The 27846-nt window shown below is 59.1% G+C and overlaps 4 protein-coding genes and 1 long non-coding RNA gene across 5 annotated transcripts; 3 read left to right on the top strand and 2 right to left on the bottom strand.

The window, feature by feature from the left end:
• Window positions 1-2178: 2178 nt before the first annotated feature.
• On the top strand, window positions 2179-3774 carry GPR152 (G protein-coupled receptor 152). The gene has a single exon (XM_001173032.7). It carries the CDS (start codon window positions 2321-2323, stop codon window positions 3731-3733), a length of 1413 nt encoding a protein of 470 aa, XP_001173032.3. The 5' UTR covers window positions 2179-2320; the 3' UTR covers window positions 3734-3774.
• A 7335-nt stretch (window positions 3775-11109) lies between these two features.
• Window positions 11110-17797, bottom strand: LOC107967132 (uncharacterized). Its single transcript, XR_001707380.4, has 3 exons — window positions 17616-17797; window positions 12288-17100; window positions 11110-11229 (listed from the first exon to the last, which is right to left on the bottom strand). It is a non-coding gene; the product is annotated as an uncharacterized LOC107967132 (long non-coding RNA).
• On the top strand, window positions 12360-16937 carry CORO1B (coronin 1B). The gene is made up of 10 exons (XM_009423561.5): window positions 12360-12560; window positions 12900-13022; window positions 13126-13255; window positions 13474-13655; window positions 13744-13863; window positions 14549-14653; window positions 14725-14870; window positions 15145-15202; window positions 16039-16317; window positions 16487-16937. Exons 1-10 carry the CDS (start codon window positions 12360-12362, stop codon window positions 16610-16612), a joined length of 1470 nt encoding a protein of 489 aa, XP_009421836.1. The 3' UTR covers window positions 16613-16937.
• PTPRCAP (protein tyrosine phosphatase receptor type C associated protein) lies at window positions 17090-19471 on the top strand. The gene is made up of 2 exons (XM_009423559.5): window positions 17090-17371; window positions 18631-19471. The coding sequence occupies exons 1-2, from the start codon at window positions 17111-17113 to the stop codon at window positions 19246-19248; spliced, it is 879 nt and encodes a 292-aa protein (XP_009421834.1). The 5' UTR covers window positions 17090-17110; the 3' UTR covers window positions 19249-19471.
• Window positions 19472-19572: 101 nt separating this feature from the next.
• On the bottom strand, window positions 19573-26557 carry RPS6KB2 (ribosomal protein S6 kinase B2). The gene is made up of 15 exons (XM_001172909.8): window positions 26359-26557; window positions 25960-26000; window positions 25742-25862; window positions 25387-25455; window positions 23465-23612; window positions 22325-22382; window positions 22145-22245; window positions 21940-22030; window positions 21766-21856; window positions 21535-21642; window positions 20925-20987; window positions 20706-20783; window positions 20497-20604; window positions 20287-20399; window positions 19573-19992 (listed from the first exon to the last, which is right to left on the bottom strand). Exons 1-15 carry the CDS (start codon window positions 26434-26436, stop codon window positions 19812-19814), a joined length of 1449 nt encoding a protein of 482 aa, XP_001172909.3. The 5' UTR covers window positions 26437-26557; the 3' UTR covers window positions 19573-19811.
• Window positions 26558-27846: the final 1289 nt, after the last annotated feature.

Genomic DNA, 27846 nt, shown 5'->3' with positions numbered 1-27846 from the left:
GTGTGACATGGGCAGAGGCCTTCGTTAGGCAGAGAGGACCAGGGAAGGCATCTCAGGTGGGAGGAGGCATGCGGACAACGGCTGGGAGGTGGGAAAGGATGAGCGAGTGGCCTACTGGGGCCCCCCCATGGGTGACATCCTGGCCAGAGCAGAGGGTGTGTGAAATGGAGGAAGAGGCCAGATCACAGATGCCTCGAATGCCGGTTTGAGGAGCACGGGGGGTGATGTGGGAGGAGGTGGACCTTGGGGTCTTAGAGTCTGCTCTGGGCTAGAGAGGCCCTGGGGAGGAGGGTCTGACTGTCCAGGCCCATCAGGGCTGGGGGAGGGGGTCTGGCTGGTCACTTGGCCCTACTGGGCCAGGGTTAGGGTTTCCCAGCAAGCAGCCCCATGAATGATTGATGTCCTCTCAGCTTGGGTTTCCTGCCCACCCGCCTTAGCGCTGCCGGGTGCCACAAAGCAGGCCCCGGTGAGGGCCGGGGGGACAGCTGGAGCGCTGGGCAGGCAGGCACGCCCTGCTCCTGCTCCTTCCACCCATCGGCCTCTGCCTCCCAGGTAAGCCAGGCCTCACTGGTCAGGGCTCCAGTCTAGGGGTGCCTGGGGCTCTGATCCAATAGGGAATGGAGACAGCAGAGGGGGTCAGCCTGAGGAGGAACCCTGGGGGTACGGAGGGCACCAAACTAAAGGCCAAGTGGCTGGAGCCGTGGGCCGTGGGCAGGGGCCAGCCCTTCAGGGCATCCGTTCCCTCCCCAGACTATACCACCACCTGGGCTCTCATCGCCCTCAAAGGGAAACTCCCTCCCCTCTGCCAGCGGGGAAGGGCGAGGTGGGGCTGCAGGCCTCTTGGATCCCAGGTCTGGGTGCCCTCCAACTCCCCTCACCCTCACCATCCCACCACCATCCCACTGCAGAGCCCCTCCCCTTCTCTGTTTAGCAGCTCCAGGAGACAAACAGGGGTCACCTCCTGCCTGAGCTGTGGGAAGCGGGAGAGGGCCGCGGTGGGGTGGAAGATGCTGGAGAGGCACCAGGGGCTCCTAGGATGGCCCTCCTGACCCCAGGCTGTGGGGTCCTGAGGCTCAGAGACCTCATCCTGAGCCCATGAGTGACACTCGCTGGAGGGGAGGGGGTTCCCACTGCCCCAGACTCCCTACCTTCGGGTCCCCTGGGCCCATGGGAACCAGAGCCCTCCCTTCTTGGAATCCTAAACACTCGAACCCCAGGGGAGCAGGCATAAAGGGGCCTTGTGATGAGCGGACCAAACGGTCTTCAAACTGTGTTCCCTGGAACCCTGGGGGGTAGGGGTACTCTTCCCTCCCTTAATTTGAGCACCCCCTTTTAGTCCATATAGGAGTTCCACTAGAATACTTTTTTTTTTTTTTTTTTTTTGAGACAGAGTTTTGCTCTTGTTACTCAGGCTGGAGTGCGATGGCACGATCTTGGCTCACCACAACCTCTGCCTCCCGGGTTCAAGCGATTCTCCTGAGTAGCTGGGATTACAGGCATGCGCCACCACGGCCAGCCAATTTTGTATTTTTAGTAGAGATGGGGTTTCTCCATGTTGGTCAGGCTGGTCTCAAACTCCCAACCTCAGGTGATCCTCCCAAAGTGCTGGGATTACAGGTGTGAGCCACCATGCCCGGCCTTAGTATACTTTACTTACAGACAAAATTCCATACCTTTAACAATGTTTGAAAGCCTCTGGGTTAGTCTATCCGGACACATTGGGATTCTACATGGCAGAAGATTAAGTCTGTCTGGACAGTGTCTCATGCCTGTAATCTCAACATTTCAGGAGGCCAAGGTAGGAGGATCACTTGAGCTCACGAGTTCAAGACCAGCCTGGGCAACATAGTGAGACCTTGTTTCTACTAAAAATTTAAAAAGTAGTGGGTGCACACCTGTAGTCCCAGCTACTAGGGAGGCTGAGATGGGAGGGTCGCTGGAACCCAGGAGGTGGAAGCTGCAGGGACTGTGCCACTGCACTCATCCTGGGCAATAGAGCAAGGCCCTGTCTCTCAAAAAAAAAAAAAGAAAAGAAAAGAAAAGTATGGGTTGAGCCCTGGCACCTCCCTTCCTACCTTCACTGATTCTCTGAACCTTCCTGTCCTCGCCTGTAAAGTAGATTGTATGAGGACTCCATGAGGTCATCCACTTCAAGTCCTTGGCATAGGATAACTACTCAAAAGGTGATGACAATGGCGCAGGGAGGGATGGTGACTTGCCTGGAGATGCACAGCACCGTCTCTCCCATACTCGGTCATTCACACCATCATTGATTCACCAGGCACCCACTCCGTGTCCAGCAGGACTCTGGGGACCCCAAATGGACACTACTATGGAAGCCGACCTGGGTGCCACTGGCCACAGGCCCCGCACAGAGCTTGATGATGAGGACTCCTACCCCCAAGGTGGCTGGGACACGGTCTTCCTGGTGGCCCTGCTGCTCCTTGGGCTGCCAGCCAATGGGTTGATGGCGTGGCTGGCCGGCTCCCAGGCCCGGCATGGAGCTGGCACGCGTCTGGCGCTGCTCCTGCTCAGCCTGGCCCTCTCTGACTTCTTGTTCCTGGCAGCAGCGGCCTTCCAGATCCTAGAGATCAGGCATGGGGGACACTGGCCGCTGGGGACAGCTGCCTGCCGCTTCTACTACTTCCTATGGGGCGTGTCCTACTCCTCTGGCCTCTTCCTGCTGGCCGCCCTCAGCCTCGACCGCTGCCTGCTGGCGCTGTGCCCACACTGGTACCCTGGGCACCGCCCAGTCCGCCTGCCCCTCTGGGTCTGCGCCGGTGTCTGGGTGCTGGCCACACTCTTCAGCGTGCCCTGGCTGGTCTTCCCCGAGGCTGCCGTCTGGTGGTACGACCTGGTCATCTGCCTGGACTTCTGGGACAGTGAGGAGCTGTCGCTGAGGATGCTGGAGGTCCTGGGGGGCTTCCTGCCTTTCCTCCTGCTGCTCGTCTGCCACATGCTCACCCAGGCCACGGCCTGTCGCACCTGCCACCGCCAACAGCAGCCCGCAGCCTGCCGGGGCTTCGCCCGTGTGGCCAGGACCATTCTGTCAGCTTATGTGGTCCTGAGGCTGCCCTACCAGCTGGCCCAGCTGCTCTACCTGGCCTTCCTGTGGGACGTCTACTCCGGCTACCTGCTCTGGGAGGCCCTGGTCTACTCTGACTACCTGATCCTACTCAACAGCTGCCTCAGCCCCTTCCTCTGCCTCATGGCCAGTGCCGACCTCCGGACCCTGCTGCGCTCCGTGCTCTCGTCCTTCGCGGCAGCTCTCTGCGAGGAGCGGCCGGGCAGCTTCACGCCCGCTGAGCCACAGACCCAGCTAGATTCTGAGGGTCCAACTCTGCCAGAGCCGATGGCAGAGGCCCAGTCACAGATGGATCCCATGGCCCAGCCTCAGGTGAACCCCACACTCCAGCCACGATCGGATCCCACAGCTCAGCCACAGCTGAACCCTACGGCCCAGCCACAGTCGGATCCCACAGCCCAGCCACAGCTGAACCTCATGGCCCAGCCACAGTCAGATTCTGTGGCCCAGCCACAGGCAGACACTAACGTCCAGACCCCTGCACCTGCTGCCAGTTCTGTGCCCAGTCCCTGTGATGAAGCCTCCCCAACCCCATCCTCGCATCCTACCCCAGGGGCCCTTGAGGACCCAGCCACACCTCCTGCCTCTGAAGGAGAAAGCCCCAGCAGCACCCCGCCAGAGGCGGCCCCGGGCGCAGGCCCCACGTGAGGGTCCAGGAACACGCAGGCCCACCAGAGCAGTGAAAGAGCCCAGGGCAGACAGAGGAACCAGCCAGTCAGACAGGTGGGGAGCCGCCGACAGCTTTGTCCTTAAAAACCCTGCCGAGTCCGTCGGGCCTGGAAGGAGGACTTGAGGGAGGGGAAACAATCCGGCCAGAAGTCTCAGGCAGTTCCATGTCAGCGACCCCTGCTCCCGGCCATCACCCTTTTCTGTGGTTGCTCCCAACACACACACAGTTCCCCGACAGCCCCCAAACCGCAGCTAATGGCATCTTGCGGGGTACTGTCCCTCAACACCCCTGACCCCGCTGACTATTCTTCCCTGGGCCTCAGTCCTGCTGGAGGAAGACAACAGGGGGCACTTTCCCCGGGCTTGACCTGACCTCCCTTTGGTCCTTCCCTCCCTCTCCTCCTCCGGGCCTGGACACAAGGACGTGAAACAAAAAAGTCCCTGAAGAGAAGGGGGCCTCCCAGGAGCCACCAGCCCCAAGCAGGAGCCTAAGGCCCTGGTGAACCACAAGCTGGCCTGGCATGGCCAAGCCTGGTCCACCAGTCCCCTTCCCCCAACAGTCATTGAGGCTGGGGCAGGGCCTCCCTCAGCAAGGCGCCAGAAGAGGCAAGAGCTGCCTAGCCTGGATTCAAATCCAGCTCTGCCATGTCCCAGCTGAGCGACTCTGGAGGAGCAACTTCACCTTCCGAGCTCCCGTGTCATCAGCTGTTGAGAGGATGCAATAAGAAAGTGTGTAAGGCATTACAAGAGCCTGGCGCACACAGGGGCCTGGTGAACTAGCCTTTCTTCTCCTTCATCCACATACAGGATGTCCCTTTAGAGGCTGGGGATGGACAGAGGAGGCAGTGGAGAGAGCCACCACCTGGCCCAGGCATCTGGGATCTTGTGACCTGTCTGGGCCGTAGACACCCAGGTGGCCTAAGACCAGGAGGCCGCCTCTGTGCCTTGGGGGCCTGCAGGGGACTTCAAAGTCTGATTCTATTTAAAAGTTCAATTAGCATCCACCTGCTCCCCACCTCCCGTGGAGGGCTGCACAAGATTCTTTGTGGGGGCTGCAGGTACAGAGGGCCCCGATCCTGCCTGAATAACAGCCTCCCTCTGTCTGAGCCCAAGTGCACAGATAGGAAGTTGTCCAAGCACACAGAGCTCAGGGCACCAGTGGGTCTAGGAAGGGCAAAGGCAAAGACGGCCGGGTGCGGTGGCTCACGCCTGTAATCCCAGCACTTTGGGAGGCCGAGGCGGGCAGATCACAAGGTCAAAAGATCAAGACCATCCTGGCCAACATGGTGAAACCCCGTCTCTATTAAAAGTACAAAAATTAGCTGGGCGTAGCGGCGCACACCTGTAATCCCAGCTACTCGGGAGGCTGAGGCAGGAGAATTGCTTGAACCCGGGAGGCAGAGGTTGCAGTGAGCCGGGATTGTACCACTGCACTCTAGCCTGGCGACAGAGCAAGACTCCATCTCAAAAAAAAAAAAAAAAAAAAAAAATTAGAAAGGGCAAAGGCTCCCAGAGGTCACACAGCTTCTCTAGGGCAGAACCAGCTCTTCCCTCTCAAGCTGCTGATGCTGCAGAAAAAACTAGAAGTGCTGAAGGTCTATCTTCCAACCCCCACTCCACTTCCCTTTTCCTACCCATCGTCCTCTCCTGGCACCCACCCCACCTGCGTTCTCCTGACCCCCAGTGTTCCAGTCATGCCCCCTTATCCCATTAGCTCAGTATCATGACCTTCAGCAACTGAGACGCCCTTCCTGGCAGGTGTAAATGACAATGATGTCAGATGTGCAACCCTTCCCAGAGACACCTGCATTTTCCAAATGCAGCAGGCTGTGCAGGCAGCCTAGAGTGATACAGTCAGGTCTGGGTTCTGGTTCCTAACTTCCTTCCTCTCAGCCTGTTTTCTCCTCTGTAAAATGGAGTGATCATGTTCCCCTTGCAGGCTTGGCAGTTCTGATCATTGACTGAGCCCAGGGATGGGAAGTGCTGTGGGCGGTGGTGGTGGTGATACCAGAAGCATAGTCGTAGTGATGGAATTGCGGGCACTGAGGCCCATGGGAGAGAGATTTCTGGCCAGGCATGCATTTATTGAATTCATTCATCCAGTATTTCTTGGGCACTCGCTAGATGCCTTTCTGGCCAGCCTTCCATTCTGGAGCCACTTGGGTGAGGTTAAGGGTTTGCTCTCTTGGCTGGGCGCGGTGGCTTACACCTGTAATCCCAGCACTTTGGGACCCTGAAGCAGGCAGATCACAAGGTCAGGAGACCGAGACCATCCTGGCTAACACGGTGAAACCCTGTCTCTACTAAAAATACAAAAAAAAAAAAAAATTAGCTGGGCGTGGTGGTGGGCACCTGTAGTTCCAGCTACTCGGGAGGCTGAGGCAGGAGAATGGCGTGAACCTGGGAGGCGGAGCTTGCAGTGAGCCGAGATCGCACCACTGCACTCCAGCCTGGGCACACAGAAAGACTCTGTCTCTTAAAAAAAAAAAAAAAAAAAAGAGTGCACTCTCTGGTGACCATCAGGGGTTGTTTGAATCCTGGCTCCACCACTCACAGGCTGTGTGACCTTCCACAAAGCTCTTAGCCTCTTTGGGACTCAGTTTCCTCGTCTGTAAAATGAGGATCATAATAATGGTACCCATCTTGCAGGAGTGTGAATCCCTATGAAGTGTTCGTGATTGTTAGCCATTAATTTGATGACAGCAGTGGGCACCCCCCGGTCTCACTCAGCCCTGGGACCAATACTGAGCCACAGGCCAGCGCCTGAGTGGCAGATCGCCTGCCCCCCAGGCCTCCCCACCATGGCACTGCCTCCTGTTCCACAAGGGAAGCTCTCACCCTCCCCATCCCACTGCAGTCCACACTCTGAGCGCAGGGCCTGGACTTCGGTCCCCATTAGGGCACTCCGCAGTGCCCTTCTCCCTTTTTCTGGGCAGGGCTCCCAGGGCCTTTTCAGCATGGCAGGCAGATCGGGAAATAAAACCTCAGCATCAGCCACTTGCTTTCAGCTCTGGTCCACACTCCAAACTCTACCTCTTGGGGAGTGGGCCAGTCCCACGTCCAAGGACCCCAAAGGGAATCCCACCCATAATGGGTGATTCCTATCCAGAAGAAAGAGCAGCGGACCATCACCCTTGGTCAGCCAGAGCAGTGGATGCTCAAGAAAGGAATAAGTGAGGTAGCTGGTACCCCAAAGCCGCCAGCCTGAGGGAGGCGGGGCAGACTCCACCTGTGGGACAGGATGGGGTAGAATGCCTGAAGGGTTTTGCGGAATAAAGAGGAGTTCTCAGGCCAGGCACGGTGGCTCACGCCTGTGATCCCAGCACTTTAGGAAGCCAAGGCAGGCAGATCAACTGAGGTCAGGAGTTCAAGGCCAGCCTGGCCAACATGATGAAACCTCATCTATACAAATACAAAAAATTTGCCGGGCGTGGTGGTGCATGCCTGTAATCCCAGCTACTCCGGAGGCTGAGGCAGGAGAATTGCTTGAACCCAGGAAGCGCGGGTTGTGTAAACCCCCGAGGGGTTCACCTTGCCTGCTGCCTAGACAGAGCCAATTCACGCAGAGCCGGCTGTGCAGGAGACTGCAGTTTTATTCTTACTCAAATCAGACTCCCTGAGCATTCTCAGGGAGCTGAGTTTTTAAGGATAACTTGGTGGGTGGTGGGAAGCCAGTGAGCCAGCGGTGCTGATTGGTCAGGGATGAAATCAGAGGGAATCAAAGCTGTCATCTTGCACTGAGTCAGTTCCTGGGTGGGGGCCACAAGATCAGATGAGCCAGTTTATTGATCTGGTGGTGCCAGCTGATCCATCAAGGGCAGGGTCTGCAAAATATCTCAAGCGCTGATCTTAGGAGCAGTTTAGGGAGGGTCCGAATCTTATAGCCTCCAGCTGCATAACTCCTAAACCATAATGTCTTTTTTGTTTGTTTGTTTTGTTTTTTTGAGACAGAGTTTTGCTCTTGTTGCCCCAGGCTGGAATGCAATGGCGTGATCTCAGCTCACCGCAACCTCCGCCTCCCGGGTTCAAGCGATTCTCCTACCTCAGCCTCCCGAGTAGCTGGGATTACAGGCATGTGCTACCACACCCAGCTAATTTTGCATTTTTTAGTAGAGACGGTGTTTCACCATGTTGGCCAGGGTGATCTCGAACTCCCGACCTCAGGTGGTCCGCCGCCTTGGCCTCCCAAAGTGCTGGGATTACAGGCGTGAGCCACCATGCCCGGCCCTAAACCATAATTTCTAATCTTGTGGCTAATGTTAGTCCTACAAAGGCAATCTAGTCCCCAGGCAACAGGGAAGTCTGCTTTGGGAAAGGGCTGTTACCATCTTTGTTTATAAACTAAGTTTCTCCCAAAGTTAGTTCAGCCTACGCCCAGAAATGAACAAGGACGGTTTAGAGATTAGAAGCAAGGGCCAGGTGAGGTGGCTCATGCCTGTAATCCCAGCACTTTGGGAGGCCGAGATGGGCTGATCACAAGATCAGGAGATTGAGACCATCCTGGCTAACACAGTGAAACCCCGTCTCTATTAAAAATACAAAAAAAAATTAGCCAGGTGAGGTGGTGGGCGCCTGTATTCCCAGCTACTCGGGAGGCTGAGGCAGGAGAATGGCGTGAACCCAGCAGGCGGAGCTTGCAGTGAGCCGAGATCGCACCACTGCACTCCAGCCTGGGCGACAGAGCGAGACTCTGTCTCAAAAAAAAAAAAAAAAAAGAGAGATTAGAAGCAAGATGGAGTTGGTGAAGTTAGATCTCTTTCACTGTCTCAGTCATAGTTTTGCAAAGGTGGTTTCCGTTGCAGTAAGCCGAGATCGCGTCACTGCACTCCAGCCTGTACAACAGAGCAAGACTCCGTCTCCAAAAAAAAAAAAAAAAGAGTTCTCTCAGTGGTCCATGGAGGAGGGTTTTGTGTTAGAGAAAATGGGCATGAAGGTGGGCTCAGCCCCAAGACATTGCCCAGCCACACACCTCCTGCCTACCACATCCCAGGGGACCAGTCTCCTGCTGCCGTCTGGAAGACTCACTCCTTCTCCGGTGAGAGATGCCCTTCCTTCCCTCTCCTTCATAGGTGCCAGACATTGATCCTGAGAATTGTGATTATGAGTATTGTTCAATTCTACATTCAGGGCTGCTGCTCATTCATTCATTCCTCATACATTACTTGATCCCATACTGAGTGTTGGATCTTGTTCAGGGTGCTGGGAATACAGTAGGAAGATAGGCAAAGTCCTTCCCCTCGATTTGCTGACATCCTGGTGGAGGCCGACACAAACCAAATACACCAATAAGCACCTGATGCAACATCAGGCGGCGCTGGAGAACACAGGCCGGGTGGTGGCTCACACCTGTAATCCCAGAGTTTTGGGAGGCTGAGGCAGGAGGATTTTTTGAGGCCAGGAGTTTGGAACCAGCCTGGACAACATAGGAGACCTCCATCTCTACAAAAATAAAAATTAGCTAGGCATGGTGGCGCGTGCCTGTAGTCCCAGCTACTTGGGAGGCTGAGGCGGGAGGACTGAGCCCCAGAGTGTGAGGCGGTAGTGAGCTAGGACCGTGCCACTGCACTCCAGCCTGGGCAACCGAGCAAGACCCTGTCTCCAAAAAAAAGAACAATGCAGTCAGGACAAGTAAGACCAAAGAGTGGCTGGGTGAGGAGTGGTCCGGGAGAGCCCTAGGAGGAGGTGATGTCTGACCAGAGACCTGAATCTAGTGGGGAAAGGAGCTTTTTTGGGATCTGAGGAAAGAGCTTCCAGATGGAGAGAACAGGATGTGCCCAGGCCTCGGGGTGGGAAGGAAGGTGGGTGGGATCTAGATGATCCTTCCAGCCCCAGGGTTTATAGAGCAGTAGGAAAAGCAAGGGCTTTGGACCCAAGCCGATGGGGATTGCATCCGGCTGGGTGACCTCAGGCAGGCACCGCACCTCTCTGTGCCTGTTTCCTCAATGGGGTGTGGCAATGGGAATGAGATGGGAGACAAGCCCGAGGTCACCCTCAGACACACAGTGGGGGCCTCTTTTAGCCAGAGACAAGGCTCCTGTGACCTCTGCTCTTCCCCCGCTTCGTCCTCCATCCATCTCTTTCTGGGAAAGGGAGGGTGCCATCGGTCAGCCAGGGCAGTGGATGCTCAAGGAAAGAATAAGGGAAGTAGCCGGTGCCCCAGAGCCGCTGGCCTAAGGGAACGGGAGTACATTCCACCTGTGGAACGGGATGGGGTGGGTCTGGAGAGGCCAGTCTGGGCTCCTTGTCACAGGCGCTGGCTAGAGAAAGAGAGAGGCCGGTGAATGGATCTCCAGGCCTTCGAGGGAGATGGTGGAGAAAAGAAGGCAAGGTGCAAGGGACTCACTGGCCATGGCCCCCTTTCGAATTGTAATAAGAAAGCTCAGCAGAATGCACAGGTGTTTACCCCGAAAAATAGGACTCCTGGGTCTTCCACTCGCTCCATAAACACTGCTATTTTCTGGATGGGCACGGTGGCTCACAACTGTAATCCCAGCACTCTGGGAGGCTAAGGCAGGAGGATTGCTTGAGCCCGGGAGTTCAAGAGCAGCCTGGCCAACATGGTGAAACCCTATCTCTACTAAAAATACAAAAAAAATAGCAGGGTATGGTAGCAGGCACCTGTAATCCCAGCGAATTGGGAGGCTGAGGCAGGAGAATTGCTTGAACACAGGAGGCAGAAGTTGCAGTGAGCCGAGATCGCGCCATTGCCCTATAGGCTGGGAGACAGAGCGAGACTCCATCTCAAAACAAAACAAAAAACACACCAGCCTGGGCGACAGAGCAAGAGACCCCATCTCTACAAAAAGTAAAAGAAAAATTAGCCAGGCGTGGTGGTGTGTGTCTGTAGTCCCAGCTACTTGGGAGGCTGAGGGAGGAGGATCCCTTGAGCCTAGGAGGTCGAGCCTGTAGTGAGCCATGATCATGGCACTACATTCTAGCCCGGTAGTGACAGACCTTGCCTCAAAAAAAAAAAAACCACCCCAACACCTGCGGTTGTTTTCTTTACATTGTTAACCAAGAGCATGAAATTTAGGCAGGGCATGGTGTCTCACGCCTGTAATCCCAGCACTTTGGGAGGCCGAGGCGGGCGGATCACGAGGTCAGGAAATCGAGACCATCCTGGCTAACATGGTGAAACCCCGTCTCTACTAAACATACAAAAAATTAGCCGGGTGTGGTAGTATGAGCCTGTAGTCCCATCTACTGGGGTGAATTTCTTGAACCTGGGAGGGCGGAGGTTGCAGTGGGCCGAGATCGCGCCACTGCACTCCAGCCTGGGTGACAAAAACTCCGTCTCAAAAAAAAAGAGCATTAACTTTGATAACTTAAAAAGAGTCACGTGAACATATCCACTGTCCGTGTAGATTCTACATTTATTTGTTGGGGGCGGTAATGGGGCCCCTTGGAGGTGTGCGTTCCGTCGGGGGCCGGGAAGGCGGGGCCTCACCCAATCCTGGAGACTCCTGCGGATGCCACTATGAGGAGCAAGAACGCGAAGGGGCCTCGGGTCCGCTGTAAGGCTGCACCCGCACCTGCGGCGCCTCTGCGGCGGCCGCCGTCGGCCCTGCCCCGCCCCGCCCCCTTCTTCCGGAGGAGCTGCGGTGGGGGCGCTCCACCGGGTCCTAGGAAAGGGGCTCTCTCTGGCCCCGTCCCCGGCGGCCCCGCTCCCGGCCCCCCGGCGCCGCTCAGCCTCCCGCCCAGCCCCTCCGCGCGTGACCTCGGCCCCGCCCCCGCTCCGGGTCCCTCTGTCACTTCCTGAATCCTGCTTCCTGCTTCCCAGAGGCCGGGATCCGGAGCGCCCGAAGCCGGTGCCGCAGCCCCCTGCGCCCCCGGTGAGCGCGGCAGGGCCGGGGCTAGGGGCGCGGGCTGGGGGCTGGGCGGGGCTGCAGGGGCCGGGCTGCGGGGAATGAGGGGGGATCGCGGGTCCCAGGAGCCTTTCGCCTCCCCTCTACCCCACTCAGTCCCACTCCCCTTGGCCGCCCAGCCTCTCCTCTCCTGGGCGGAGGTCCCTGGAAGTTGGGCTCCTGGTTCACCCTGGACCCCGATTCGAGGCCGCTCTGGGTTGCTTCGCGGCCCGCAGCTGCGTCCCGACCCCGTCCCTTCCTGGGGGCCATGCCGGGGCTCCCTGGACATTCCCTGGGACTCAGAACTGGGCACTCACTCGGCCCCACAGTGGAGAGACCTTTCCTGCTTCCTCTCTCCTTCTTCCCCATTATCCAGCCTCCAAATCTCTGGGCAGGAAGGAGGCTGCTCCCGACTGGCTGGGACCTACAGTAGAGCTGAGAGCTCTCCAACCCCGGCACCTCCCACCTCCTGCCCCCGACACACACCAGAGCCAGGGAGGGGCCCTGCGTCCTGCAAAGCCCCTCAGGACTCAGCAGTGGTCAGGGCCGGAGCATTTACCTCTCAGATCACTGCCTGCGGGGTGACAGGCGGCCAGGCTCTGCACCTGTGACCCCATTCTGTAACTGGGTAAACCGAGACCCAGGAGGGTTACGGTGGCCTGGCCCCCGGTTGCATCCTCCCGGCTCACCTTCAGCAGCCTGGGGAGGGCTGGAGTTGTTGGGATGGGCCGGACTGACCCAGGCCTCTCTGTCCCGCAGACATGTCCTTCCGCAAAGTGGTCCGGCAGAGCAAATTCCGGCATGTGTTCGGGCAGCCGGTCAAGAACGACCAGTGCTATGAGGACATTCGCGTGTCCCGTGTTACCTGGGACAGCACCTTCTGCGCCGTCAACCCCAAGTTCCTGGCGGTGATTGTGGAGGCCAGTGGAGGGGGTGCCTTTCTGGTGCTCCCCCTAAGCAAGGTGGGTCCTGTCAGGGTTGGGGGAAGAGGAGGCACCTCGGCTACCCCTGCTGGGCCTTTCTGCTCACCTTGAATCCCTCATCTTGCCGTTTCTCACACTGCTGGGCAGGTGTTATAACCCAGATTTATCGCCCCAGGTGTTAGCACAGATGGAGAGTAGCCTGTTGCCATAGGGGCAGGGTTAGAGGCAGCAAACATTTCCTGCTCACCTGGCAAGTGGGGCACAGTCACATCTGGGCCACCTGTGAGCCGGGACGTGCATGTCATTCCCACACCATGGAGGGGAAGACCAAGGCTTCGGGAGGGATGGAGCCCACTGACTGCCCCCTCGTGCCCACAGACGGGCCGCATTGACAAGGCCTACCCGACGGTGTGTGGGCACACAGGACCTGTCCTGGACATCGATTGGTGTCCTCACAACGACGAAGTCATAGCCAGCGGCTCGGAGGACTGCACGGTCATGGTGAGGCACAGGACTGGCTGGGCCAGGGTCGCGGGCGTGGCCAAAGGGGGCCAGCAATAGGACCAGCAGAGGACTGAGCTCGGTGGCCCTGTCCCTACCACAGGTGTGGCAGATCCCAGAGAACGGGCTGACCTCCCCGCTGACAGAGCCGGTGGTGGTACTGGAGGGGCACACCAAGCGAGTGGGCATCATCACCTGGCACCCCACGGCCCGAAACGTGCTGCTCAGTGCAGGTCTGCACCGCCCCCCGTTTTGTGCTCCCCCCCCCCCCGGACCCCTCCATACATCCCAGCAGCCCCTCCAGGGCCCACATGACAAATGGGAAAGCTGAGGCCCTCAGAGTTGGAGAGACCCGTCTGTCCCAGGGTGGTGGGCAGAGTGGGCCTCAGCCTGGTGAGCTAATGGCCTCCTGCCACCCGCCCGGCCTGAGCTGACAACCCTCACCTGCCAGGCTGCGACAACGTGGTACTCATCTGGAATGTGGGCACAGCGGAGGAGCTGTACCGCCTGGACAGCCTGCACCCTGACCTCATCTACAATGTCAGCTGGAACCACAGTGGCAGCCTGTTTTGCTCAGCATGCAAGGACAAGAGTGTGCGCATCATCGACCCCCGTCGGGGCACCCTGGTGGCAGTACGTGGCTCTGGAGGGCAAGGATGGCTGTGGATAGGCCCAGGGCCTTGAGCAGGGTGCTGCACTGACCAGCCTGTCCCCCCGACAGGAGCGGGAGAAGGCTCATGAGGGGGCCCGGCCCATGCGGGCCATCTTCCTGGCAGATGGCAAGGTGTTCACCACAGGCTTCAGCCGAATGAGCGAGCGGCAGCTGGCACTCTGGGACCCAGTGAGTGGCCAGCCTGAGGGGGCAAACTTGAGACTTGGGCCCCACCCTGGTCCAGGCAGGCAGGGTTCACCCTGGGGAGGCCTGTGGTTCCTAGCTTCTCTGCCTGGAACTTGAGGCTCTCAGGGCCTGGGACTCTGTCAGACTTTCCTCTCCTGCCCCCTGCTCGCCCGACTGCCCCACCACTCCCCCATGGCCTCCCACTGCCTCCGTGTCTTTGCCCATGTTGTTCATGCCAACGGAAGGGCCCTTCTCTCCCTTGCTTGCCTGTACCACCCACTGCCTGCACAGGGCTCCCTGCTCCTCCAGAAAGCCTCCTCCTCCAGCAAGCCTCCTGGCCCCAGCCCTCTCTGCTTCTGCATAGTGACCTCCAGGGCACCTTGAGCAGGGGCTGGTGCCGCTGGCACCCCAGCTCCCCACAGTGGGGTATGTTTCAGCACTTGCTCAGTGGCCTGGGCATAGTCTTAAGGCCTGGAGGAGGCTGGAAAAGAGGGACCCTGGGAATAAAGTGAAGCCAGGAGGGCCAGGTAGGGGTCCTCATGTGGGAAAAGGCATAGAGACGGCAGAGGGCCCACCTGCATTTAGGGGCAGTGCTGGCTGGCCTTAGTGAGGCCAGCTAAGGCCCGTCCTGGTTTGGGATTAGGGGGTGAGGAGGTTCTGCTTGGCCTGACTGCCTGCAATGTGCCAGGAAAACCTCGAGGAACCCATGGCCCTGCAGGAACTGGACTCGAGCAACGGGGCCCTGCTGCCCTTCTACGACCCCGACACCAGTGTGGTCTACGTCTGCGGCAAGGTGGGGCTGGGCAGGGCTGGGGAGGGGCAGGGAAGAGGCGTGCCCAGGTGCTGAGCCCCCTCCCCACACAGGGTGACTCCAGCATCCGGTACTTTGAGATCACAGAGGAGCCTCCCTACATCCACTTCCTGAACACGTTCACCAGCAAGGAGCCGCAGCGGGGTATGGGCAGCATGCCCAAGCGGGGCCTGGAGGTCAGCAAGTGCGAGATCGCCCGGTAAGAGGGCTACCGAGGCCACTCGGGGACAGGGGCATCTAAGGTGAGAGGTCAGGTCATTGGAGGCTGCTTGGGAGCAGGAAACCTTGCGCCAGGGAGGCCCGGCGGGCCATGAGAACTGTCACGAGGCAGCCCGTGTGGGGGTCTAGCCACCTTAGGGGTCAGCCTGCGGAGGTCCTGGGGTGAGGACTGGAAGTGGAGGATGCCAGGAGAGCTGGCGGTGGGTGGGGGGGGCGGTGAGGGTTCCACCCGTGGCTCCTCCTTGCATCCCCAGGTTCTACAAACTGCATGAGCGCAAGTGTGAGCCCATCGTCATGACTGTGCCAAGAAAGGTGAGGCCGCCCGTCCCTCGGCTCACTTGGCCCTTTCTCCAGCAAGCGGGCCATGCAGTTGTGACCAGGGCGAGGCCTGTGAATGGAACATGACCTAGTATGGTTTGTGGGCAGTGAGCTGGACAGATGCCAGCTTGCCCTTGTACCAGCCAGCTGTTGGGCTGTGCCAGTCAGGGGGCAAGTGGGGATGAGACAGAGGGTGAGCAGGGGCCCTGCTCTGGACGAGCCACAGGAGAAGGACACCAGGCAGTCAGGGAGGGAGTGGCAGCCACGCAGATCTTCCTGAAGGAGGCAGGACCCATAGCACAGCTGGGGTGGCGCCATCCACTGGGGGCAGGCCAGGCGAAGGGCACAGTGGTGGGAATGGAGAGGGGAACAAGGAGTCTGGCTGCAGTGGGGAATCCCATGAAGAGGGGACCGGGCCACATGTGGCTTGGCCTCAGATGCCAAGAGCCTCGGACACGCTTCCATGATTCTCTGGCCAGCATTTGCCGACTGCTCTTTCAACATGCCAGGCACATTTTGGGGAGTGGAGCTGAGCTGATAGGGCCTGCTCCAGGAGCTCACAGTCCATGGGCCCCAGAATCCCATAAAGCCACATAGTGGCCCCTGTGCCTTGCAGGGGAAGGTGATGACAGGGGCCTTGCTCAGAAGGGTGGGAAAGCTTCCGAGGGAGCTGTTGATGTTGTCCAGAAAGGAAGTGAAAGGCCAGATTTGAGCTTTCCAGGTCGTGGGAGAATGGGTTAACAGAGTGCAAGCCTGGAGGCCAGGGGAGGGATGAGGGGACCCTGATGGGGCCTCCTAACTGATCCTGACCTCCCCGGCCCCCTGCCCAGTCGGACCTCTTCCAGGATGATCTGTACCCCGACACAGCCGGGCCCGAGGCAGCCCTGGAGGCTGAGGAGTGGGTGAGCGGGCGGGATGCCGACCCGATCCTCATCTCACTGAGGGAGGCCTACGTGCCCAGCAAGCAGCGGGACCTGAAGATCAGCCGGCGCAACGTGTTGTCTGACAGCCGGCCCGCCATGGCCCCGGGCTCCTCCCACCTAGGGGCCCCCGCCTCCACCACCACTGCTGCTGATGCCACCCCCAGCGGCAGCCTGGCCAGAGCCGGGGTATGCACCCGCAGGCAGGGGTGGTGCTGGGAGCCCCAGGTGTGGCCCTGGCCTGCTGTGTGGGCCTCAGCCATTCGCTGTCCCTCTCTGGGGTAGTGGTGGGTTTGGGAGGGCTATGGCTTAGCAGCCCCTGACCACCACCCCCTACACCTGCTTCATGTCCCCACAGGAGGCTGGGAAGCTGGAGGAGGTGATGCAGGAGCTGCGGGCCCTGAGGGCGCTGGTCAAGGAGCAGGGCGACCGCATCTGTCGCCTGGAGGAGCAGCTGGGCCGCATGGAGAACGGGGATGCGTAGGGCCACAGCCACACGCCACCTTCATCTCCTCCTCCGCCCCCTTCCCACTCAGCTTCTGCCAGTGGGTCGCACTGGGCTAGCTGGCTGCCCAGAGCCTCTGAGGCAGCGCAGAGGTCAGTTCCCACCCCCACCCGTCCCAGGCCCAGGCCGAAGCCAGCGCCCAGCTTTCCTCACTGTTCCTGTGGAGGATGTCTACGCCCAGGCGAGCTCCTCGACCTCTGAGGGACCATCTCCCCGACCACTGCCCAGCCCTCTGCTCCCTCCCCAGAGGAGGCGGGAGGGTGGGCTCTATATTTTCATTCCAAATAAAATTCTCTTTCTAAAAGCCAGGCTGACCTGCTGCTGCAAGGGTGGGGCTGAGAAGTCTGGAAACCTGGAGACAGATGATGTCACAGGAGTCACACATGTGCAGAAGGTCTGGGGGCAGTGAGCAGCCCCACAGGCATTGCTCCCCTGGATTGTCAGGCAGGGAAACTGAGGCAGAAGACCTGAGAACACATGCAAGGCTGCATCCAGCTTCAAGTTGGTGCTGCTGCTTCCTTGGAGGACAGGCCCGGCAGCCCAGCCTCCTCCAGAGAGACTGGGGAGGGTCTGGTGTGGACCAGGGGTCCTGCAGCAGGGAGGGGCAGGTGGGGTATGTGGGCAGGAAGCGGAAGCCTGGGCCACCCTTCACTGCAGACGAGCACTGAGCTCACTTCTCGCTCGACACAGCCAGAGCTGGAGGTGGGTGCCCGGCACGGAGGGGCCTGCGGACCAATGGTGAGCCTCGGAGCCCCCCGGGTTCTTGGGATGCGGGCCACAGGCAGTCGGGGCTAGAATATCTGGGCCTGTGGAGCTAAGGAGGGCCCCACATTGGCCCCAGGGAAGAGGTGAGACCTAAGAGGAGTATGGCAGAGGCTGAACCTTTCTCTCACCTGAGCTGGGCTCCCTGGGACTCCAGGCCTGGCCCCCGGCACCCCATACCGGACCAGGCCCCTGTCAGGAGCCCTGGGAAGGCCCTTACCTGGTCTTCCTGTGAGCGGGAACTTGCATTCCTGGAGCCTGGGCGGACAGCCTGGGGTGGTGGGGGAAGCTGGCTGCACCTCAGCACCCCTCCCCCGACACCCCCCACCTAGCCTGTTCCGACCGCAGACTTCCTCTGGCAGCTGCGCCCGCCTCCCCCAGCCCCTGGCCCTGCACGCCTGTGGCCCTCAGGGACTGGGAGTGGAACGGAAACCCTGCCGCTGGGGCAGCCCCGTGGTGGGGAGGGAGGAAGAGGGGCCTCACGGACCCCCGTTTGGGACCTGGCCAAGCAGAAGATGAGCAGTTGCCTCTGGGTGCGTCCAGGCCCCTCCATCCCCCATCCCAGGCCTCAGGGAGAGCCAGCCCTGACACCAGCTAGCAACCTCCTTCCCTCCCTCCCTCCCATCTCCTCTCCCACCCACCCAGGCAGCCTAGACACATTTAATCCATACTTATTGAGCACCTACTAACATGCTTGACCCAAAAAGCCCCCGTCTCCTAGCAGCTTATTGTGGGGGGTAGATAAGACAATAGACATAAAAAATGAGTACAGTTATCTCCTGCGTTAGGTGACATGGAAGGAAAAAGGCGCTGAGTGCTGGGGGGTGCTGGGGTGGGCTGCAGTGATAGACATCAGGGTAGAGGTTAAGGTCAGGTTCAGCCTCACTGGGGTGACGTTTGAGCACGGTGAGCAGGCCATGCAGCCCGGGGGAGGGGAGGATGGGAGGAGGTGGAGCTTTCCGGGCAGAGGGAACAGCCAGTGCGAAGGCCCCAGGCAGGTGGCTTAATGCAGCGGTTGGGGGAGGTGAGTGGTAGGGAGGAGGCTGGAGGGATGGGGGCTGATCTCACAGGGCCAGAGCCTGGTTGACCAAATAAGGCCTTGGCCTTTTCTGCTTGGCTGTCCCAAGAGGATCCCAAAGAGAAAAAAAGGAAAGTGGTCTTGGTCACCCAGCCTGCCCCACACCAGGCCCCACCCCAGGTGCTGAGCCCTCTGAGCCCCTGCCTGTCTCCCACAGGCTCTGCCCTGCACCTTAGGGCTCGGGATGCTGCTGGCCCTGCCAGGGGCCTTGGGCTCGGGTGGCAGCGCAGAGGACAGCGTGGGCTCCAGCTCTGTCACCGTTGTCCTGCTGCTGCTGCTGCTCCTACTGCTGGCCACTGGCCTGGCACTGGCCTGGCGCCGCCTCAGCCGTGACTCAGGGGGCTACTACCACCCGGCCCGCCTAGGTGCCGCGCTGTGGGGCCGCACGCGGCGCCTGCTCTGGGCCAGCCCCCCAGGTCGCTGGCTGCAGGCCCGAGCTGAGCTGGGGTCCACAGACAATGACCTTGAGCGACAGGAGGATGAGCAGGACGCAGACTATGACCACGTCGCGGATGGTGGCCTGCAGGCTGACCCCGGGGAAGGCGAGCAGCAATGTGGAGAGGCGTCCAGCCCAGAGCAGGTCCCCGTGCGGGCTGAGGAAGCCAGAGACAGTGACACGGAGGGCGACCTGGTCCTCGGCTCCCCAGGACCAGCGAGCGCAGGGGGCAGTGCTGAGGCCCTGCTGAGTGACCTGCACGCCTTTGCTGGCAGCGCAGCCTGGGATGACAGCGCCAGGGCAGCTGGGGGCCAGGGCCTCCATGTCACCGCACTGTAGAGGCCGGTCTTGGTGTCCCATCCCTGTCACAGCCGCTCACTCCCCGTGCCTCTGCTTCCCAAGATGCCATGGCTGGACTGGACCCCCAGCCCACATGACCATGCCTCAGACTGTCACCCCTCACCAGTTCCCAAGTCCATGTGTACCCCGCTCACCACGGGAACGGCCCCCCCCACCCACAGGCATCAGGCAACCATTTGAAATAAAACTCCTTCAGCCTGTGGCCCTGTGGTCCTACAGAGACCCCTCCCTCCTGGACCAGGGGCTCCTCCTGGCACAATCCAACCCAACCCTGCCCCTAGGCATGCAGCACAAAGAGCCAGGTCAGCGCCATGATTCAGCCCTTTAATCTTCCACGGGAGCAGCTGAGCGCGGGGCGTGGCGGGCGGCCCTCCGTGCCCATGATTCAGGGGCACAGCTGCCCCAGCAGACACACACTTTCATACGCACTCACACCCCACCCCCAGACACACCCCCAGGTCTCTGGAACTGGCCCAGGGTCCTGCTGCTCTCACAGCCGCAGGGACAGGGCTCAAGGGCTACCCTCACCCCCACCCAGCTTCCTAGTGCCCTGGACGCCCACGGCCCCTCTTGGACTTCTTGGTCCCTGAGGGGGGACGGATGGGGAGAGGGGCGGTGGTCGAGGGCGGCGGCGGTGGCAGGACTGGAGGTAGAGGTAGCTCCGTGGGCTCCGGCAGGCTGGGGCTGGGCCGAAACCCCTCAAAAGGGGAGAACTTGAGGGGGCTGCAGGGGAAACCAAGGCAGAATAAGAGCCTCCTAGGCCCTGCCAGAGGCTCCCAGCACTCGATCAGGGAAGGCAGCCTTTCCCACCTGCCCAGGCACACAGGCCGCGGGCTCCACAAACTCCCATCCAGGCAGCCTGGCCACAAGGGGTGTAGGAACTGAGGTCCCCATGATAGACACAGCAACCGAAGCCAACACTGGCTGACAGACGTGGCCAAGGCACCCAAGGCTGGAGCTGGCATCCTGCCCACTAGCGTCCCTAACCCAGCCACACACCCCCACGTCCCTCAGTACCTGATGGGGGCCCGGGGGCTACTGTTGAGGCGCCTGGGTGAGCGCAGCTTGGGCTGGAAGGAGAAGCCCTCCTTGATGCTGTCCAGGACAGACGGCGCCACGTATGTGAAGCCCTGGGGGGCGGAGGCAGGGCCATGCGACACTCAGTGCCTGCCAACCTTAGTCACGATCCGTGCCCTGGTCCCACAGGCCTCAGACCCCCGCACTCACCAGGAAGGCCTGGTTGGCACTCTCGCTGAGGGCTGTGTCATCAGGACTGTCCACCGGCGTCTGCCGTGTGAAGCGGGTATCAAACTGGCTCACGTCCTCCTCTGACTGCTGTGGGCCGACCAGAGTGGGGAGGGGTCAGAGGGCACCAAGATGCAGGTTCTCCACTTGCCACCCGCCACCGGTCACCGGCCACCAGCCCTGCTGCTCACCAGACAGGGCCTGAAAGGGGGGTCCACACGCCAGGCCAGAAGGTCGTCCCAATTCATGTGCCGGAAAAAGGGATGTCTCTGTAGGTAGAGAATGCCCCAAACCCACTAACAGCTCACCCTGCTTGCCCCCCTGGTCACTCCCTCTGCCCTGGGGCCCTGCCCCCATTCCCGGCACCCTTGGAGACTCAGCCCTACCCCTGGTGGTGGTCCCAAACCCACCTGCACATCAGCAGCATCCCCTGGGCCACCCCCAATCCGCTGGCTGGGATTCCGTTTCAGAAACTGCGGGACCAGGAGAGAGGGTGAGGGCCTGGGCAGGTACTGCTCATGTGTCCCCGGGTCCCAGGGCTAGCTGAAGTAGGGGTCAGGTGACATGGGAGAGAATGCTTTTGGGTGTGGCTCCCACCTATGGATACCCTCAGGGCTTTCAAGGTTTGGTCAATGGAGCCACCTTCTCCACAAAGGCTTTGCAGAGGCTCCTGGGCCCTGGCATTGCCCCAGGGCGCGTTGGTGAGGCGACAACTCCCCATGTGGCTGTCCGGCCTCCCCCTAACACCTCCGATGCTCGCCTTTGACGGAAGTGTGGCCAGCTCATCACAAGCGTGTCACTGGTTAGGACTCAGCCTAAGGACTGGGCCAGGGCAGCAGCTGGTCTGTGACAGGGCTGAGACCTGGGCTCAATCCCTGACTTCAAGGGAGGGGCTCCTTTCACTCCCAGAGGCAAACTGCACAGGCCGGGGTGGCCCTGGCTTCCCCACAGCCCAGAGAGACTCAGGAACACACGCAGAATGGCTGGCAGGGCCCCGGAGAAGAGAGAAGGGAGCTGCACCTTTTTGACAAGGTCCCGGGCATCTGGGGTGAGGTAGGGGGGCAGCGCCAGCTTGCCCTTGATGATCTTATCCATGGTTTTCTTCCGGTTCTCTGCGGTGAAGGGCGGCTGGAGGAGGAGGAAGGTGAGAGGAGCCTTGTGGGCCTCCCACCAGGCCCTGCCCTTGCCCCAGGAGGGGGGCTACTCCCACCTCTGCCCCTGCCCCTCCTCCTCCCCGGGGGCTGGACTTGCCGATCCAGTGAGCATGTCGTACATCAGGGCCCCCAGGCTCCACCAGTCCACAGCCCGGTTGTGGCCACTGCGCACCAGAATCTCAGGGGCCCTGGGGTCCAGGTGGAACTGTCAGTCAGGCCGTGCCCCTTCGGGCTGTCCTCCCGACCCCTGGGCCAGCCAGGTGCCACTTACATGTACTCAATGGTGCCGCAGAAGGTGTGAGTGACGGCGCCCTCATGGATAGACTCCTTGCAGAGTCCAAAGTCGGTCAGTTTGATGTGGCCTGAGGAAGTGTGTTGGAGAGGCGTGACCAGGGCCCCACCCCACCCACAGAGGTCCTCAGCCCTCCCCACAGATTGCAGACCCCGCCTGCAGCTGCCCGCACACACATGCGCACCCTGGCTGCTGAGCATGATGTTCTCGGGCTTGAGGTCCCGGTAGATGATGCCCTGGGAGTGGAGATGGCCCAGGGCCAGCGTGATCTCAGCCAGGTAGAAGCTGCAGAAACAAGACAGGGTGAAGGCGGGAGTAGGGCAGGGACCTGGCAGCCTCAGGAAAGCGGAGGATTAACACCCACCAGGCCGTATCTTCCAGGAAGATGCCCTCTCGCTCCAGATGCGTGAAGAGCTCGCCACCTGCCACACAAACACGTCAGCAACCACGTGCTGGGTCCAAGCCCCTTTGTGCTTTCTGAGTCTTTATTTCTTCTTGGGGAAAGAGGGGCTCATAATTCCCGCCCTACCTGCCTCACAGAGCTGCCGTGGGGATTCAATTCAATTCAGCAAACATCTACCGACGCCTACTCGGTGCCTGGCCCTGTGCTGGGTGAAGCTGGGGACAGGATGAAGAGACCCAGCCACTGCCCTCAGGATGCTCAGTCTACTGGGGAGACAGACATGTACACAACGGCTCTAATACGCCAGGCCCAGGCCACAGCTCCAAGAGCTTAGCCCAAAAGATCTCGCAGAGAAGACGGGGAAGACAGAGTGAATCCCAACATAACAGAACAGAGAAAGCGCGGTTTGCTGGGACTTTAAGGGGATGCTGAGATGGACGGAGCGAATGCAGAGCATGGAGGCAGAAGCTCGCAGGGTTCATCTGGCCCAAACGAGGGAAAGGCAGGTCAAGACTGCTCACAGCCTGCAGGGGACAGCCGGCCTAGGGGCAAGGCTTGATGTGGACAGCCAGCCGCAGGACTCTGAATAGAAGGGCTGGGAGCAGCCCCAGGCTCTATGACCTCAGCAGTCGGCAGAGGAGACACTAGAAAGCAGGTGAGCAGGAGGCCTCAGCCCAGTTAGAAAAGTGCTCTGGTCACCCCACCAGGCCCCTGAGAGTGGACGGATGGAGGAGGACGCTACAGAGAATGAACCAGTTGGGCTGGGGACCTGACAGGATGCAGGGCACACGGGAGAGAAGAACAAGACAGGGAGGGGAGTAGGAAGAGACCCAACCATCCTCTGGACTTCTATCCAAATTCGCACCATGCCCATCCACCCCAACACACGTGAGGGACACAGTAGGTGCTGGACAGACGTTTGCTGAATGAATGAATGATGGGACGGATGCACGGATGGATGGATGGATGGGTAGGACAGAGTGGGGGCCCCCTAGCCAACCCCCACAGACTCATCTCTCAAGAGCTTCCCCCCAGAGCTTCCTTTGCTGGCTCGCTGCCCCCCTCCACCCCCAGCACCCCTGCCTGGGCCCGCACTCATACCACTGAGGCACTCAAGGATGAGGTAGAGTTTGCCACCAGTCTGGAAGGCATAGGCCAGTTCCACAATAAAGGGGTGCTTCACTGACTCTAGAATGTTCCGCTCAGCCCGTGTGTGTGCTGTGTCCTTGGCATTGCGCACAATTTTGGCCTGGAGATACAGGAATTGGTTAGAAACTGAGGCATCCAGGCTGGGCGCAGTGGCTCACACCTGTAATCCCAGCACTCTAGGAGGCCAAGGCAGGCGGATTACCTGAGGTCAGGAATTTGAGACCAGCCTGGCCAACATGGTGAAACCCCATCTCTACTAAAAATAGAAAAATTAGCTGGGTATGATGGTACACGCCTGTAATCCCAGCTACTCAGGAGGCTGAGGCAGGAGAATCGCTTGAACCCAGGGGCAGAGGTTGCAGTGAGCTGAGATCACGCCACTGCACTCCAGCCTGGGTGACAGAGCGAGACACTATCTCAAAAAAAAAAAAAAAAAAAAATGGGGGCAACCAGAGCTCCTCAGACCATCCATCTGTTTGTTACCTGCTGCATCCTCTGTCACTGCATTGTATTTCTCCATAATTCTGCTGCTGTCAGCCACCATCATTTTCGGGGATGGGTTTATCCTCTAACACAGGGTTTCTCAACCTCGGCACTACTGACACCTGGGACCAGGTCATTCTTTGTTGTGGGAGGCTGCCCTGCGCATCGTGGGATGTTCAGCAGCATCCCTGGTCTCCACCCACCGGGTGCCAGTAACACTCCCCTCTTGCCTTGACAATCAAAAATGTGTCCATGCCAGGCGCAGTGGATCACACCTGTAATCCCAGCACTTTGGGAGGTTGAGGCAGGCGAATCACCTGAGGTCAGGAGTTCAAGACCAGCCTGACCAACATGGTGAAACCCTGCCTCCACTAAAAAGTACAAAAACTAGGCCAGGCACAGTGGTTCATGGCTGTAATCCCAGCACTTTGGGAGGCCAAGGTGAGCAGATAGCCTGAGGTCAGGAGTTCAAGACCAGCCTGACCAACATGACAAAAACCCATCTCTACTAAAAATACAAAAAAAAAAAATTAGCCAGGAGTGGTGGTTCATGCCTGTAATCCCAGCTACTCGGGAGGCTGAGGCAGGAGAATCACTTCACCCTGGGAGGTGGAGGTTGCCAGTGAGCCGAGATCGCACCACTGCACTCCAGCCTGAGTGACAGAGTGAGACTCCATCTCAAAATAAGTAGGTAAACAAATAAAAATACAAAGATTAGCCAGGTGTGGTGGCACAAGCCTGTAGTCCCAACTACTCAGGAGGCTGAGGTAAGAGAATTACCTGAACCCGGGAGGCAGAGGTTGCAGTGAGCAGAGAGTGCACTACTGCACTCCAGTCTGGGGAACAAAGCAAGACTCCATCCAAAAAAAAAAAAAAGCTAGGGACGGTGGCTCATGCCTGTAATCCCAGCTCCCAGCACGTTGGAGGCCAAGGCGGGCAGATCACCTGAGATTAGGAGTTAGAGACCAGCCAGGCGAAACCCCACCTCTACAAAAAAGTACAAAAATTAGCTGGGTGTGGTGGCAAGCGCCTGTAATCCCAGCTACTCCGGAGTCTAAGGCACGAGAATCGCTTGAACCTGGGAGACAGAGGTGGCAGTGAGCCAAAATCGTGTCACTGCACTCCAGCCTGGGTGACAGAGCAAGACTCCGTCTTAAAAAAAAATAAAATAAAATAGTGTCCAGACACTGTTGTCAAATGTCTGCTGGGAGTCAAAATTGCCCCCATTGAGAATTACTGCAAGACAATACACATCACAACAGACAATAAACCAGCAAACGCCAAAGTCAGGGATCCTCCTCCACTGTGTTCCCTGCTGTCTTCCCAAAGCCTGGTACAGCATGTTGGGAATGGCAGCCACACAGTATTCGTTGGCTGAACGAGTGACTCACCTTCCTTAGGACTTTCATGGCATATATTTTGCCCAAGTTGGTGCCTTGCACCTTTCGCACCTGGAACACCTGTAGGGCAGGGGAGACAGGATCAACTTCCCTCTCCACATCCTATCTTCAAGAAGCCCCACCCTGAAGCTCTGGCTTTGGGATCAGGAGGCCTAGGCCCTGCCAAGGGTGGGGCAGTGAAGATTTCAAGTCCGATTGGAGAGGATTTGGCCTTCCCTCCTTTATGTTTCTGGCTCTGAATCCCATTAGAGGCCCTGCTGATTCACAAGTCTAATTTGTTTTGAGAACCCTTTGCTGCCTCCAGATGGAGGCTGTAAGGCCAGGAGGAGGGTGCGCCCGCCCCTACCTTGCCATAGCCCCCCTTGCCCAGCACACGCAGCAGCTCAAAGCAGTGGGGCCCGATGCGCTCTGGGCCAAGGTTCACGCTGGTCTCAGTCAGCTCCACCTCTTCATAGTGTCCCACAGGCCTACGGACACAAGGAGTTAATGAGGACAAGGCTCCAGTGCTCCCCAGTTCCCCTTCCCCACTCCATTCCCCCCTCCCCCAACACGACCCTCACTCACTCTAGGCCAGCTGCCCTCAACTCGGCAAGGGGACACGCGTCCTGTGAGAAACCAAGGGGTAAGAGCCAAGGAAGGTGCCAGGATACCTCCCCGCTCCCGTTCAGGTTGGACTGCGTGGCCCAGGAGAGAAGGGTGTCAGGGATGGCAGCTAGCAGGGGATGGGTAAGAATTGGGAAGAAACCGAAGGCAGGAAAGGGAGAATCGGGAGAAAAGGCTGGGGTTCTGGAAGAGAGGTCGGGGTGAGGGTGGGATCAGAGCTTAATAGAGACCGGGATCTGAGAAGGATCTGGGTCTGCAAAGGGTCGGAGCCCGCTCTGGGCGTGCGGAGCCGCCGCTCCGGCCTCGGCTGGGTGACAGGATCGGCTCCAGGATCCAGTCGCGCCAGGGCAGGGCACTCACCGCGGGGCTGAGCTCTGGCTCGCCCTCGCCCTCGCTGCCTTCCTCCGTCTCCAAATCCAAATCAAACACGGCCGCCATGGCGGCGCCGGCCCCGCGGGCCCGTCGGCCCGTACCTGGCCGCGCACTGACTGACAGTCCCGGACCTAAACATCATCTCTCCGCGACGGCAGCTGCGCGCGCCGGTGACGCAAGGGATCTTACTCCCCCTCCGGAAAATCGCTTAGCCTGGTGGGGAACAAAGATGGCGTCCGTCGCAAGGCCTCTCGGGAATTGTAGTCCTAGAGTGGCCAGGCGCCTAGCCTTCAGCCTGCAGAATCCTTTCCGCAGGACCCTCGGTCTTCCCAGCAAGGCTTTCTGGGAGCCCGTTTTGGTTCTACGGTGTTTTGAGTTTGGATGGAGCAGGGTCGGAAGTGTATGCAGGTGTGAATGTAAATGCAATCCCCAGCCCTGTTGGAGACGGGTACTGCCAGGCCGGCTGCGTGATGAAAGGCAGGTCGCGTTGCTTTCGGTTCACTCCAGAAAGGGAGGCGGCTGCAGCAGGGTCTCCTCAAAGTGCCTCTGGCTCGAGGACCCTGCAAATCGGAGCATTTACTGAGTGGCCAGCTCACTGCCAGGCTATGTTGCCAGGTTCCCGCCTTAAATAGGGTTTTGGGGGTCAGTGATAGACCTGTAAATATGGGATTTTGTTGGCGTTTACTCCCTTCTTAATTTAAGCACATTTAGGCACCTGGTACAGAATAGACACTTCAAAAAACGTTGTTGAGGCCGGACACGATGTCTCACGCCTGTAATCGTAGCACTTTGGGAAGCCAAGTTGGGAGGATCACTTGAGGCCAGGAGTTCAAGGTTACAGTGAGCTATGATGGTGCCACTGCACTCCACGCTGGGTGACAGAGTGAGATCCTGTCTCAAAACAACAAACAGGCCGGAGGCGGTGGCTCACACCTGTAATCTCAACACTTTCGGAGGCCGAGGTGGGTGGATCACTTGAGGTCAGAAGTTGGAGACCAGCCTGGCCAACATGATGAAACTCTGCTTCTACTATAAATACTAAAATTAGACGGGTGTGGTGGCGCGCACCTGTACTCCCAGATACTCGGGAGGTTGAGGCAGGAGAATCGCTTGAACTCGGGCGATAGAGGTTGCAGTGAGCCAAGACTGCACCACTGCGCTCCAGGCTGGGCGACAGAGTGAGACCAAGTCTCAAACAAATAAAACCCGAAAACCTGGCCGGTCACGGTGGCTCACACCTGTAATCCCAGCACTTTGGGAGGCCGAGCCAGGCGGATCACCTGAGGTCGGGAGTTCAGGACCAGCCTGACCAACATGGAGAAACCTCTACTAAAAACACAAAATTAGCTGGACATGGTGGTGCATGCCTGTAATCCCAGCTACTCAGGAAGGCTGAGGCAGGCGAATCACTTGAACCTGGGAAGCGGAGGTTGCGGTGAGCCAAGATCATGCCATTGTACTCCAGCCTGGGCAACA

This window comes from Pan troglodytes, chromosome 9, assembly GCF_028858775.2.
Source record: "Pan troglodytes isolate AG18354 chromosome 9, NHGRI_mPanTro3-v2.0_pri, whole genome shotgun sequence".
Lineage (NCBI taxonomy): Eukaryota > Metazoa > Chordata > Mammalia > Primates > Hominidae > Pan > Pan troglodytes.
This window is presented reverse-complemented; position numbering and strand designations above follow the sequence as displayed.